This window comes from Lithobates pipiens, unplaced genomic scaffold (assembly GCF_037356315.1).
Source record: "Lithobates pipiens isolate NorthernLeopardFrog02 unplaced genomic scaffold, aLitPip1_a1.2 Scaffold_1, whole genome shotgun sequence".
Classification (NCBI taxonomy): Eukaryota; Metazoa; Chordata; class Amphibia; order Anura; family Ranidae; genus Lithobates; species Lithobates pipiens.
Genome location: NW_027507685.1, coordinates 103,616,505 through 103,631,812, shown reverse-complemented (window position 1 = coordinate 103,631,812; position 15,308 = coordinate 103,616,505). Strand labels below are relative to the sequence as shown.

Genomic DNA, 15,308 nt, shown 5'->3' with positions numbered 1-15,308 from the left:
CATCTGCTAGGGTGATCCAGTCCGCTGAGCTGATTGCATCTGCTGAAGTGATCCAGTTTGCTGAGCTGATCCCATCTGCTAAGGTGATCCAGTTTGCTGAGCTGATTCCATCTGCTGAAGTGATCCAGTTTGCTGAGCTGATCCCATCTGCTAAGCTGATCCAGTTTGCTGAGCTGATCCCATCTGCTAAGCTGACCCAGTTTGTTGAGCTGATCCTATCTGCTAAGCTGATCCAGTTTGCTGAGCTGTTCCAGGTTGCTGAGCTTATCCAGTCTGCTGTGTTGGTCCTGTCTGCCAAGCTGTTCCTGTCTGCGGAGCTGACCCAGTCTGTTCAGCCCTTCGGGTCTGTTGATCCTGCCAGGCACCCGTGCCCCTACTTACTCCTGTGTCCCCTGTTACCTTACCAGGGAACCGGTAGTGGGAACCGTAAGGGAGGCCTCTCTCTGCAATTCGGGCTCAAAACCACTAGGTACGTGACATCCAGTGGTGAGATGATTGGAGCTTTGTGACATGGTGCATTATCCTGTTAGGAGCTATCAGAAAATGGGTACACTCTGGTCATTATGACGGACTCCGGACACCCTGACTGGATATCTCTGCCAAAAACCTGCTTCCCAAGCTGTGGAACACGAGACCAATTAATCTGACTATAGTTACCAGAAGAACTAGGTACAGCTGCCTCATGGCTGATCCCATCATAGAGCATCCTTAAGAGTTTAGGTAAATTAGTCACCAGACAGAAACAATAGGTGAATGGGAATTCACACCTAGACAATGCTTTGATTAATCAGGCTCTCACTACAGGTCAGACTTGCTGCCACTGAGCTTCACATGGTACATTACACATCATCATAAGTATAAGCACAGAACACCTTCAGACAATAGCAGGGGGCCTACTTACAATAAACACATTATGGCGGGGGGCCCCAGACAGGTGGCTTGCTGATGACAATAGTATCTGCTAGTCTCACAGTGTGAAGCAGTGACTATTTTCAATAAGGAAATTAGGCCTTAAACAGACACCCTGGGCATACAGTCCCAGAGACTGCGTGTCTTGGGGAGACATGGACTTGAATCCAAAGTAACATTACTTGAAAGGTCTCCCAGGCATACACCTTCCAAGGAGCAGTGTTCCCCTAAATGCCAGGGCCCATAGTCAGTGAGCAAGAGGCTAGCATGCAGTCCCATCCAAAAGCCTCTGTGCTGGGTGAGTCCATCACAGTCATAAAGGGATGGACATGGGCAGCAACAATACTCAGGTAGGCCTTGGTGTTTTAACCATGTTCAATTGGTACTAAGGGGCCCAATGTTGCCAAAAAAAGATCCCCCACACCATAACACCCCCACCACCAGCCTGAAACATTGATACAAGGCAGGATGGATCCATGCTTTCATGTTCTTTACACAAAATTCTGACCCTGCCATCTGAATGTCGCAGCTGAAATCGAGACTTATCAGACCAGGCAAAGTTTTCCAATCTTCTGTTGTCCAATTTTGCTGATCCTGTGCCTCAGTTTCCAGTTCTTAGCTGACAGGAGTGGCACCCGGTGTGGCCTTCTGCTGCTATAGCCCATTAGCTTCAATGTTGGATGTGTTGTGCGTTCAGAGATGGTATTTTGCATTCCTTGGTTATAACAAGTGTTTGTTTGAGTTACTGTTACCATTATATAATCTCCAACCAGTCTGCCCATTCTCCTCTGACCTCTGACATCAACAAGGCATTTTCCCCCAAACAGCTGCTGCTCACTGGATATTTTCTCTTTTTTGGACCATTCTCTGTAAACCCGAGAGATAAAATCCCAGAAATACTCAGACGAGTCCGTCTGGCACCAACAACCATGCCATGTTTAGAGTCACTTAACCGCTTCAGCTCCAAAAGATTTTACTCCCTTCCTGACCAGAGCACTTTTTGCGATTCGGCACTGCGTTGCTTTAACTGACAATTGCGCGGTTGTGTGACACTGCACCCAATTAAAATTGATGTCCTTTTTTCCCAAAAATAGAGCTTTTTTTAGGTGGTATTTGATTACTTCTGTGGTTTTTATTTTTTGTGCTATAAACAGAAAAAGAGCGGCAATTTTGAAAAAAACTCTTTTTACTTTTTGCTATAATAAATATCCCCCAAAAATATATATAAAAAAAGTTTTTTTCCTCAGTTTAGAACGATATGTATTCTTCTACATATTTTTGTAAAAAATAAATTTGCAATAAGCGTATGTTTATTGGTTTGCGCAAAAGTTATAGCGTCTATAAAATAGGGGATAGATTTATGGCATTTTTATTTTTAATTTTTCTTAGTAATGATCTGCCATTTTTATTGGGACTGCGAATTATGGCAAACACATTGGACACTTTTGACACTATTTTGACACTATTTTGGGACCATTGTCATTTATACAGCGATCAGTGCTATACAAATGCACTGATTACTCTGTAAATGACACTGGCAGTGAAGGGGTTAACCACTAGAGGGCGATGAAGGGGTTAAGTGTGTCCTAGGGAGGGATTCTAACTGTGGGGGGTGGGCTTGATGTCCGATGAGAGGGATCGGCGATCTCTGTCATGTCACAAGACAGAACGGGGAAATGCCTTGTTTACATAGGCTCTTCCCCGTTCTGAGGCTCCATGACACGATCGGTGGGAGACCGATGGACGTATGCCCCATACACACGGCCAGACATTCCGACTACAAAATCTGTCAGATTTTTTCAGACGGATTTTGGCCGAAACTTGTCTTGCATACACATGGTTGCACAAATTTGTCCGATTGTTCTGAACGAGGTGACGTCAAACACTTACGTCAGGACTATAAACGGGTCAGTAGCCAATAGCTTTCCTTTCTAAGCCCTTGTACACACAATCTGACTTTTTCTGTTGGAATGTCCGACCAACAAAGTTTGAGAGCTGGATATAACATTTTCTGACAACATGATCCGATCGGACTTTGTCCGATAGTTTGTAGAGAATTCCGATCGGACAAAGTGGCACGCATGCTCAGATCAAATTGCAAGACCAAAGCTATTGGCTACTAGTCTGAATGTAGTCCCGTTGTAACCAACGAACGCCATCACGTTCCGAACGATCGGATTTTACGCCCACTTAGTCCGACCGTGTGTATGCAACACCAGTTTTCGGACAAAATCCATAGGAAAAAATCCCATGGATTTAGTTTTTGGAATGTCCAACCGTGTGTACAAGGGCTTAGTTTATTCTGAGCATGCGTGGCACTTTGTCTGTCGGAATTGTCTAGACACAATCGGAATTTATGCGATTGGATTTTGTTGTCGGAAAATTTTAGATCCTGCTCTCAAACTTTGTGCGTCAGAAAGTGAGACGGAAAAAGTCAGATGGAGCCCACACGGTCTGATTTTACGACAACATGATCCGATCGCACATTTTCCAGCAGAAAATCAGACCGTGTGTATGGGGCATTAGAGTCCACTGGTCGTGTGGGCAGGGTCATGCCATACAAGGCGGCCGTGTGCGTGCCTGCTACCCCTGGGTCTTAACCACTTCCCACCCGGCCAATGTATATATACGGCCGGGTGGGAGCCGCCTGCTCCTGATAGGACGTTCAGGAACGTCCTTCAGGAGTAGCGGGATCGCGCGTGCGCGCGCCCGCGCAGCGGCGCGATCCCGATGTGCTCGTGTCACCCGGACACGGCACATCTCAGATCGGCAGGAGGGCTCTGTGATTGGCCCTCCTGATCACATGACGGCCGTGTCCAATCACGGCCGTCATGTGATGTAAACAAACAGCCGGTTGCTAGGCAATCGGCTCTCCTCTCCTCACACGGAAGTCACCGCTGAGGAGAGGAGAGCAGATCGCTGCAGCCGGCTGATGATCAGTGAGTATGGGCTGCTTTTCACAGCTTTTTACTCACTGATCATCAGTGTAGTGTAAACACACAACACACCACACAGTGAAAACACAGTCCCCACATATGTCCCCAAAACACACATGTCCCCAAAACATACATGTCCCCAAATAATAAAAACACATGTCCCTAATAATAAAAACTTGTCCCCCACATATGTCCCACTAAAATCACATGTCCCAATGATTATCTGCACACATATGTACGTGATCACCTGCACACATATGTACATGATCATTTGCGTACATATGTCCGTGATCACACAAACCAATTATTATACACTTAACGGAATTTTTTTTACCAAAAACATGTAGCAGAATACATTTTGGCTTAAATTTATGACAAAATTTGATTTTATTGGATTTCTTTTCAAATAGAAAAAAGAAAATATTGTTTTTTTCCCAAATTTCCGCTTTTTTTGCGCTTATATCGCAAAAAAAAAAAAACGGAGTCGTGAATAAATAACACCAAAATAAAGCTCTATTTGTGCGAACAAAATGATAACAATTTCATTTGGGTACAGTGTAGCATGACCGCGCAATTGTCACTGAAAGCGCTAGAGCGCTGAAAGCTGAAAATTGGGCTGGGAAGGAAGGGGGTGAAAGTGCCCTGTATTGAAGTGGTTAAAGAGGTACAGGTATGCCCATTTGCTTACCGCTGACATTGCGCTGATGTATATCGGTGCGCAGCAGTCGGCAAGTGGTGAAAATCCCCTTTCTTCCCCATTCTGATGCTCGGTTTGATCTTCAGCAAGTCCTCTTCCCAAAATCTAGATTCCTAAATGCATTGAGTTGCTGCCATGTGATTGGCTGATTAACAATGTGTGTTACCAAGCAGTTGAACAGGTCTACCTAATAAAGTGGTTGGTTGAGTGTAAATCCAATTACTGTTTTTCAAAAAACTCATATATCACCCTGTACAGGTCACGGCAACATTACTGCTTTGCTGCAGAGAGAAGGAGGTATAGAGGTTGAGAAAGGCTGCCCTACCCAGTTGAATCTCCATTAAATCTTTTACAATAAAAGAAAACAATCCACATGTGGTTCCGACCTAAGCTCCTCTTAATTGCAACCCGCACTTCAATTTTTATGTTACGTTCAATTTGAATTTGACGTTTGGAATATACTCATATTTGATTTGTTGGAGAAAAGAAGGCCATGAAAAATTTTAAACTGACCCAGCGTTACGGATCCGATAATTAGATTTCTCGAATAAGACCGGCTCTGACTGCGTAATGCACTTACATTCTTGGACAGCTGTTCTCCCGTATCATGTTAGGTTTATGAGCACCTGGGCTTTGGCCAATTTCAACTGGAAGCTGAGCAACTGCCAACTGTGATGATGGCCTTATCAGCATGGGCTTGTGATATTTTTTATTATATTACATCCTTTTCTAGAGATGTATTACTGAATTACAAAAAAAATTACATGTTCAGGGATTGAACCAACACAGTTCATGAAATACCTAACATTTGTCACGCCATTCACGTATTATAATTTAGTTTCTTTTTTTGATTAGTAAAAAAAGCAGTAGATCATAGACTTTATAACAGCATGCAACTGATACTGCAAAATAAGAGGAAAGTAGAAAAATAGAATTAAATAGCACTGGACCCGTGGGGTTACCTTACTGGTATCTTAAAGTATTGATGTTAATGGATTAAATTCATTATTTTCATCAACATCCTACAAAAAATCCCCCATAATGACAATGTGAAAGAAGTTTGTTTGAAATCTTTGCAAATGTATTAAAAAAATAAAAATAATCCCATGTACGGTACATAAGTATTCACAGCCTTTGCTCAGTACTTTGGTGAAGCTCCTTTGGCACCAATTACAGCCTCAAGTCTTTCTGAGTATGATGCTACAAGCTTAGCACACCTATTTTTGGGCATTTTCTCCCATTTTTCTTTGCAGGACCTCTCAAGCTCCATCAGGTTGGATGGGGAGCGTCGGTGCACAGCCATTTTCAGATCTCTCCAGAGATGTTCAATTGGGTTCAAGTCTGGGCTCTGGCTGGGCCACCGAAGGACATTTACAGAGTTGTCCTGTAGCTACTTCTTTGTTATCTTGGCTGTGTTCTGTTGGAAGAGGAACCTTTGCCCCATTATGAGGTCCAGAGCACTAGGATGTCTCTGTACATTGCTGCATTCATCTTTCCCTTGATGAGAGTCCTTCAGGTGTCTTTTGACAAACTCCAGGCGGGCTGTCATGTGCTTCCGTCTGGCCACTCTACCATGCAGGCCTGATTGGTGGAGTGCTGCAGAGATGGTTGTTTGTCTTGAAGGTTCTCCTCTCCCTTCACAGAGAAATACTGGAACTCTGTCAAAGTGACCATCGGGTTCTTGGTCACCTCCCTGACTAAGGCCTTTCTCCCCCGATTGCTCAGTTTGGCCAGGCAACCCGCTCTAGCTTCCATCTACAGATAATGGAGGCCCTCAATGCAGCAGTACCCTTCTCCACATCTGTGCCTCCATACAATCCTTTCTCTGAGGTCTACAGACAAGTCCTTGGACTTCATGGCTTGGTTTGTGCTCTGACATGCACTGTTACCTGCGGGACTTTATATACACAGGTGTGTGCCTTTCCAAAGCATGCCCAATCAAACTCCAATAAAGTGGTAGAAACATCTCAAGGATGGTCAGTGGATACAGGATGAACCTGAGCTCAATTTTGTGTGTCATGGCAAAGGCTGTCGATACTTCTGTACATGGGATTTTTTCATTTTTTTATTTTTAATAAATTTGCTAAGATTTCAAACAAACTTCTTTCACCTTGTCATTATGGGGAATTGTTCGTAGAATTGGGAGGGAAATAATGAATTCAATCCATTTCAGAATAAGGCTGTACCATAACAAAATGTGGAAAAAGTGAAGCACTGTGAATACTTTCCGGATGCACTGTATACAGAAATAATAGGTAATCTGCTGGATCCATAGGATTACCTTACTGGTATTGTTATGTTAAAGTATTGATGTTGATGTAAATGATCTGGTTCCCAGGCGGGCAGTTTCAACACCGCTAGAAAATCTCCATGGTCTCCTTGGCTTGTAGAGTAATGTAGAAAAAAATTGAAATTGTACAGCCCCCACCACTGCTTAGAGGTCCAGATATTACTTTTTACCAATAAAAGTCAGGGGGACAATTCAAAAAGTAGCTAACTAGTTTTGGGAGGTTAAAAACACATAAAGTAAGCCTTCGGACTTTAAATGAGGCGCAACAACTACTGGATAAAAGGAAAACAAATGTGCTGATTATTATTGTTGTTTTACAGGATTTATATAGTGCCAATGGTTTGCACAGTGCTTTACTATGTAGAAGGGGACAGTACAATTACAATACGGTTCTATACAGAAGGGACGGGAGGGCCCTACTTATGGAGCCTACAATCTAAAGGGAGGGGGAGGGGGTACAAAAGGTAATAGCTTCTGGTAATGATGGTAATAATCTGGTGGAGGTGGCTCAGGTACAGTTCTAAGGTGGAAGTGAGATAGGCTTCCCTGAATAAGTAAGTACGTTTTCAGGGATCGCCTAAAGGAGGGCAGGGTAGGGGCTGACCGGACATACTGGGGCAGGTTCCAGAGGATGGGAGAGGCTCTTGAGAAGCTTAGGTGAGGAATCTGTTCAGGCCAGTCAAGTTTCTCCACTCCAATCTTGGTCATCCATGTCTTCATGGACCTTACTTTGTGCACTGCAACCATGGTGTCTCCAGCCAAAACCCCACCACCTGCATAACGTGTTTCACCATGATTGACTTGGTCACAAGAAATGACCAAGCCATTGCTTATGAAACATGTTAAGTTGGCCTTTCTTTCTAAGGTGGAGACACCATGGTTGCAGCTATCGCATTGAAATTTGAAGCAGCACTGCTCAAGACCTGCTCCTCTCAACTATCCATCGACATACAGGGTGGTGGCTCAAAGAAGCCTGTTCTCGCTCACCATTGTAAGAAATTGTTGAATGAGAGCCACATTCAATTTCCACTCTTTCCACAAAATTGTATTCAATCATCAACAGTATAGCTGCAACCATGGCGTCTCCAGCCAAAACCCCACAACCTCCTTACACAAGGAATGACCAAGACATTCATGGTGAAATTCTTTAAGAAGGCTTTCTTTTCCTTTTTTAGGCAGCGATACCATGGTTGCAGCTATCCTTTTGATGATTGAAACAGCACTCCTCCAGACCTGCTCCTCTTACCTATCCATAGACAAACAGGGTGCCTGCTCAAAGAAGCCAATCCTCACTCACCATTGTAAGGAATTGATGAATAAGAGCCACACTCCAATCTCCACTGTTCCTAATAATTTGAATCAATCACCAACAGCCCTAACTGCACTCATGGTGTCTCCAGCCAAAACCCTGCTGCCTCCTTAAAGCGTTTCACCACAAAATGGCTTAGTCGCAATAAATGACCAAGCCATTCATGGTGAAACACATTAAGAAGATGAAGGTTTTTTGGGTGGCGACACTATGGTTGCAGCTATACTGTTGTTAATTGAATAAAAGTATTTGGAAGTGTAGGGACCACAGTGTGGCTCTCATTCATCTATTCCTTACAGTGGTGAGGGAGGGAGGGCAGGCTTCTTTGATTCAGCGCCCTGTTTTTTGATTCAGCGCCGCATAGTTAGTAAGGTTGAATAAAGACACCAGTCCATCCAGTTCAACCTGAGTGAGTGTCTACAATTGTCCCTATCCCTGTACATTTCACACTCACATTGGTCCCTACCCTCAAGGAGCCCACAATTCATATACTAGGGTTAATTTTGGACAGAAGTCAATTAACCTACCTGTATGTCTTTGGAGTGTGGGAGGAAGCTGGAGTACCTGGAAGAAGCCCACGCAGGCACAGGGAGAACATGCAAGCTCCAGGCAGGTAGTGTTGTGGTTGGGATTTGAACCAGCAACGCTTCTTACTGCTAGGTGAGGGTCCTAACCACTACACCAATGTTCTGCCCCAGGTGATAGGAGCAGGTCTGGAGTGGAGCTTCAATCATCAACAGTATAGCTACAACCAAGGTGTCTCCACCCAAAAACACACCATTTACCCTAATGCATTTCACCACGAATGGCTTGCTCATGCCATCTGTGGTGGGGTGACACTATGGTTGCAACTAGTGAATACAGCTGATGATTGAATAACATTTTTTGCAAGAGTGGAGATCAAAGTGTGGCTCTCATTCATCTATGAATTACAGTGGTGAGTGAGGATGGGCTTCTTTGTGTCAGCACCCTGTTTGGCCATGGATAGGTGAGTGGAGCTTCAATCATCAACAGTATAGCTACAACTATGATGTATCCACCCCAAAAAAAAAAAACATTCCTTTATGCATTTCACCATGGCTTTGTCACACCTTCTGGACTCAAAGAAGCCCATCCTCCCTCACAATTATAAGGAATAGATGAATGAGAGCCACACTCCGATATCCACACTTCCAAATACTTTTATTCAATCAACAGTATAGCTGCAACCATAGTATCTCCACTCACAAAACCTTTTACCTTCTTAATGTGTTTCACCTTGAATGACATGGTCATTCCTTATGGAGACATCAGTAAGGCAGTTATACTGTTGATGATTGGATAAAAGTATTTGGAAGAGTGGAGATCGGAGTGTGACTCTCAACCATCAATTCCTTACAATGGTGAGCGAGAACCACAAGGAATGACCAAGCCATTCAGGGTGAAAGACGTTAAGAAGGTAAAGGTTTTGTGGGTGGAGATACTATGGTTGCAGCTGAGCTATACTGTTGATTGAATAAAAGTATTTGGAAGTGTGGAGATCGGAACGTGGCTCTCATTCATCTATTCCTTATAATGGTGAGGGAGGATGGGCTTCTTTGAGTTAGCACCCTGTTTGTCAATGGTTAGGGGAGAGGAGCAGGTCTGCTTCAATCATCAACGGTATAGCTGCAACCATGGTGTCTCCACCCAAAAAAAACACCACCTCCTTAATGCATTTTACTGTGACTGGTCACAAGGAATGACCAAGCCATTCATGGTGAAACTTTGTAGCTATACTGTTGATGACTGAAAAAAAATAAGAATAATTAAATATAATAACTATTGGGGGAAGGAGAGTGCGGTTTATAGCAAAAATCCACTGGGCAACGTGTTGGTAGCAATAGCTGAAAAGATACGTGAGAGTAACTTTTTTTAAATTGCTGCATTTACTAAGTAAATGCGGGATTAGGTAATCAGCCGTTACAAAAGCTACCATAGGTGCCTTTTCTTTGACTGAAGTACCTATTTAATGTTTGCCGCTTTGCTCAGTCCAGTCTATTGTTCTACATAATTAGCTCTCTTCGTCTAAGGAGAGGAAGCGTCTTTCAGTTTTCAGTAGAAATAACAATTCTTTTTTTCTGCTTTTGTAAAAATGAGTCCTATTTTTCTTTCTCTGAAGTCCATTCTTTATTGGAATATTTGATGTGTCTTTACGTCTCAAAAAATAAAATAAAAAATGCCATGCCTCTTGAATGAACAGTACTGTTCCTTTCTCCACAGGGTGGACTGATCGCGCTGCTTTTACTGCTGCTCATTTTCTCAGTTGCACTATTTGCTCAGCGGCGCTGGCACAAGCGAAGACGGATACCACAAAAGAGTGCCAGCACAGAAGCCACTCACGAGATCCATTACATCCCGTCTGTATTGTTGGGTCCACCGTCAAGAGACTTTCGCTCATCCAAATTGCAGCCTCACAGCTCTGTGTTGAGGATGTCCATCCGGGAAACCCCGATTCTGGATGATTGTGACTGTGATGAGGAAGATACGCCAAGGTGTACGGAAAGAAGACCTAAGATGGACTGCAAAAAGCAAGCAACCCAGGAGAGAGAGGACAAAAGGCACTTACAAAAAAGAGGTGAGTGGCTAAATTGTATATAACTAAACAATTTTTTTATATTATTTTCAAAGTAATAGCTGTAGCATGCAATATGTGATTTCTGTTTTTTTTTTTAAACTTATCACACAAAAAACTAAACACAAAGCACATAGAAAAATGCACAGGGTGTACACATAGTCCTCCCTCAAAGAAAAAAGAACCCTGGCCCTCATCCCCCAGGATGCAAGTATCCTGACAGGTACTGGGGCACTCATTGTCCACCCAACCGAAACCAATGTTAGCTCTAAGATGGAGCCAAGAGAAACATTGTTGTTAAAGTCCCTCTTCTTTCAATGGCTGGATTCTCTTATAGGTAACCCTTAGATGCCTCTACCATACTTTTAAATCTGCCAATTCACTTCCTCTACGTTTAGTGGCTGCATTACCCTATAGGTTACCCTCAGATTCCACTTTCATCCTTTGAAACCTACTAACTATTCACATCTTTCTTTCAGTTACTGGACTAACATATATGTAACCTTCAGATGCCTCTACTATCCCCTGAAATTTACCAGCTATTCACTTTCTTTTTCTTTAGTGGCTGGACTGCTCTATAGGTAACTCTCAGACTATTCTACCATCCTTAGAGACCTTCTAACTATTCACAGATTTGTCATATTCCAATGTTTTAGTTCACACATGACCTAGTAGACTACTTAAAAGCTTTACAGAGAGAGAGCAGCAGAACAAGAGAGAAGACATCAGAGCCTTTTTTGAATGTGAAGTGGTATGTGCCACACACTATGGTAGCTCCATGATGGTTTCAGGAGAAATATTGGTCTTTAAGGCACTCTTTCTTCAGCGGGTGGCTGTGACTGGACTCTTTTATAGTAGCTCTTGAATGTCAACAACATTTCTTGAAACCTACCAGCTATTTACTTTGTTTTTCTTTAGTGGCTGGACTTTCCTATAGATAACCATCAGATGCCTCTATCATTTTTTGAATCCTACCAGCTATTCACTTCCCCTTCTTTCAGTGGCTGGGATCTTCTACAGTAACCCTCAGACACCTCCACCATTCCTTGAAACCTACCAGCTAGTCACTCCTTTTTCCTTCAGTGGCTGGACTCTCCTATAGGTGACCCCTTAGACACCTCTTCCATTTCTTGAATCGTACCAACTATTCACTTCCTCCTTCAGGTGCTGGACTACCCTAAACCTCAGATTCATCTACCATCCTTTGAAACCTGTAAACTCTTCACTTCCTCTTCCTTTAGTGGCTGGATTCCCCAATACTGTTGATAACCCTCAGACACCACTAGCATTTCTTGAAATTTACCAACTATTCACTTCTTCCTTCAGGTGCTGGACTACCCTAACCCTCAGATTCTTTTACCATCCTTTGAAACCTACAACCTAATCACTTCCTTTTCCTTCAGTGGCTGGACTCCCCTATAGGTAACCCTCAGCCACCTCTACCACATCTTTAAACCTACCAACTCTTCACTTCTTCCTTTAGGTGCTGGACTACCCTAACCCTCTGATTCTTTTACCATCCTTTGAAACCTGCAACCTAGCCACCTCCTTTTCTTTCAGTGGCTGGACTCTTTTATAGGTAACCTTCAGAAATCTCTACCATCTCTGTAACCTACCAACTATTCACTTCTTCCTCCAGGTGCTGGACTACTCTAACCCTAACCCAGATTCTGACAACATCAAAGGAGGGAAAGGACTTTAACGATCTACCAGTATAAACCCGAGAACAGATAGAGAGACAATACCTTTTGTTTTTTTATTCAAATTGAGATTTTACATGGCAAGTTTATCTCTTTTTTGGGGAATTATGAATGTACCCTGAGAGACTCGTCATTTCAAGTTGTGTGGAGTGCCCTAGGCCCTGTCTCCTTATCTGAATTCAGCCGTGCCTTGGTCCCTGGAATATAGGCTTGGTGAGAGATGCCATTTGGATATCCCTTCACTGGATAAAGGCCCTGGCTGGGTATTAGCCACAAGTGTTTGTGACCTTCCGTAATAGGAGGTCCCCATCAGCTGATAAGCGAGCATCCCTTGAGATGTATATTTGGTGGTGGTGGATACTAACACTTTGGAAGGACACTTTATGAATTTGGAAGGACATTCCTTTGAATTTGGACTATTTTTTTCACCATATTTTTTTCACTTATTTATTGATTTTGGTTCTCGTACGGTAGGGAAGTATTTTTATGAATATTATTATTATTTTCATTAGCACTATTTAATTATTTGCCATTATTATTATTATTTACTATTATGTTTATGCATTGTATATATCTTACAGGAGGGTTACTGCTCGAATATAATTTAAATTAGCACATTTTTTCTTTCTGTGAAATGAGCTTGGAGAACGTTACAAATGCAATATTACAAGCATGAGACTGGAGGTTTGGCTGACCTAAACAGGGTTTGGTCTCCACCCAGAGTCTTGCCACAATAAGTCACCTTGCCGGTGGACAGACAGACAAGGGGAATACCATAGCCAAAACCAGGATGCTGGAACCAGCAGCTATGATGGAGCAGGAGAGCCCACGCCCCTGACACCCCTGACACCATCCTTTGAAACCTACAAACTCTTTACAGATTCACACTGTCAGTGGATGGACTGCCCTATAGGTAACCTTCAGACACTACTCCCATCCCTTGAAATCTGCCAACTCAACACATATTTGTCATATTCCAATGTTTTAGATCACCTATGACCTAACAGGTTACATAAAGGCTTTACCAATCACAAATGAGCCAATTGACTTTATGTCCCTAGTCAACAAGACTGAAATTAAAACATGGACAATTTCATAGGTAAAACAGAAAAGTCAAAAATAGAGTGTCGTTCCTTCAACTAAACTCCTTCAACTCCTTCAATTAAATATGATACCATATCCCCAACAAATGAAGATATATATAAATAATTGGAGAAGGCGTGACAAAAACAGAGACCCTTCAATTGCAGCTTAAGAATGATAAAAAGCTTAACCATCTAAATAAGCTTAACCGTCTAAATAATACTATAGTAGAAGATACCCTTCTACTGACTGGCTGGCTAACCTTTCAGGGATCGAAGTCAATCAAGTAGACAGAGTACCTATGCCCTGAAATGAACACCGGGAAAAAAACTAGGAGATGTCATCTGCATAATGCATACATTCAGTAAAAGCTATCTATCATGCCTAAAGCTAGACAAACAGCTTGACCTTTGAAGGTGCTTGGATTCACACATTTCACCATTCTGTCTAAACAAAGACTTATGATGAGGAGAGCACTAGGCTCCATTTTTTTAAAGGGGAAAGTAACCTTTTGCCCACTTTCGGAAGGTTTGCTTTCCAGACATTCATCCCTGGGCATCTGCTGTCCTAAATGTTCCTACAGATAAGTTCAACGTCCAGCCACAGCAGCTGTCAGACTTTCATATAGACGGGACACCTGTGCCCTCTGCCCGCAGCTAAATGCCAGAAAATGAAACCCAAAAAAGGTCTATCATCTCAAATCAGACATATATATACAGCATAGAGTGCAGTAGCATAGCATGAGTTGCCAATGTCCAGGGCAAAGCTCCTTCTCCCCAACTCTGATGACTCTGACCTAGAACCACCCAGCTGGAACCATCCATACAGCCTTCGGAAATGCCTCTTCTCATCCTGATTCCTTACTCGTTTTGCACACCTAAGAATTTTTCACATGGGGCAACCGCCCTTGTGGCCACCCCTTGCTACTCGACTGATACAGTGCAAGGATTTCACACTTTGCCACAGTTTTTTTTACCATGTTCTGTTCTAAGGCCTACATGAACCATTCTATATTGGCTTCTTTTTGAATTTTTTAACACTACTATTTGGTGCAGTAAGGGTTAAAATACCTGGTGCTAGCAGAACAATAGAGAGCCATACCTCTTCTCAGCACAGAGCGCAAGTTCTCCAGCAGTCTGACATGCCCTCTGTCCCATGCTCCAATCAGCAGCAGTCACATACCCTGAGCATTGCTGTTGATAGGAGCGCTGTGCAAGGGGCTTGTTGTACCACTGCAGACCCAGACCACTGCATTTTGTGTAAAGCAGAGGTCTGACTCTTAAGCATGCTGCTAGCACAGGGGTATTTTTACCCTTGCTGCAGTAAATGTAATATTAAAAAAATAAAACATAAGTCCATATTTATTATAATTTATCCATCTTGGCTGCATTTCAGTTATAATACACTATATTGCTAAAAGTTTTGGGACGCCTGCCTTTACACACACGTGAACTTTAATGCCGTCCCAATCTTAGTCCGTGGGATTCAATATTGAGTTGGTCCACCCTTTGCAGCTATAACAGCTTCAAGTCTTCTGGGAGGGCCGTCCACAAGGTTTAGGAGTGTGTCTATTGGCATGTTTGACCATTCTTCCAGAAGCCAATTTGTGAGGTCAGGCACTGATGTTGGACGAGAAGGCCTGGCTCGCAGTCCCTGCACTAATTCATCCCAAAGGGGTTCTATCGGGTTTAGGTCAAGACTCTGTGCAGGAAAGTCAAGTTCCTCCACTCCAAACTCGCTCATCCCTGTCTTTATGGACTTTGCTTTGCGCAGTCATGTTGGAACACGAAG

At 43.0% G+C, this 15,308-nt stretch overlaps 1 protein-coding gene across 2 annotated transcripts in view; it reads left to right on the top strand.

Moving 5' to 3' along the window:
* Positions 1–15,308, top strand: part of ASTN2 (astrotactin 2) — a 661,578-nt gene that overhangs the window by 166,362 nt on the left and 479,908 nt on the right. For both annotated transcript variants that reach the window (XM_077468007.1, XM_077468041.1), the window contains exon 3: positions 10,383–10,737. In XM_077468007.1, the coding sequence (XP_077324133.1) occupies positions 10,383–10,737 (355 nt within the window). The remainder of the gene's footprint in view (positions 1–10,382; positions 10,738–15,308) is intronic.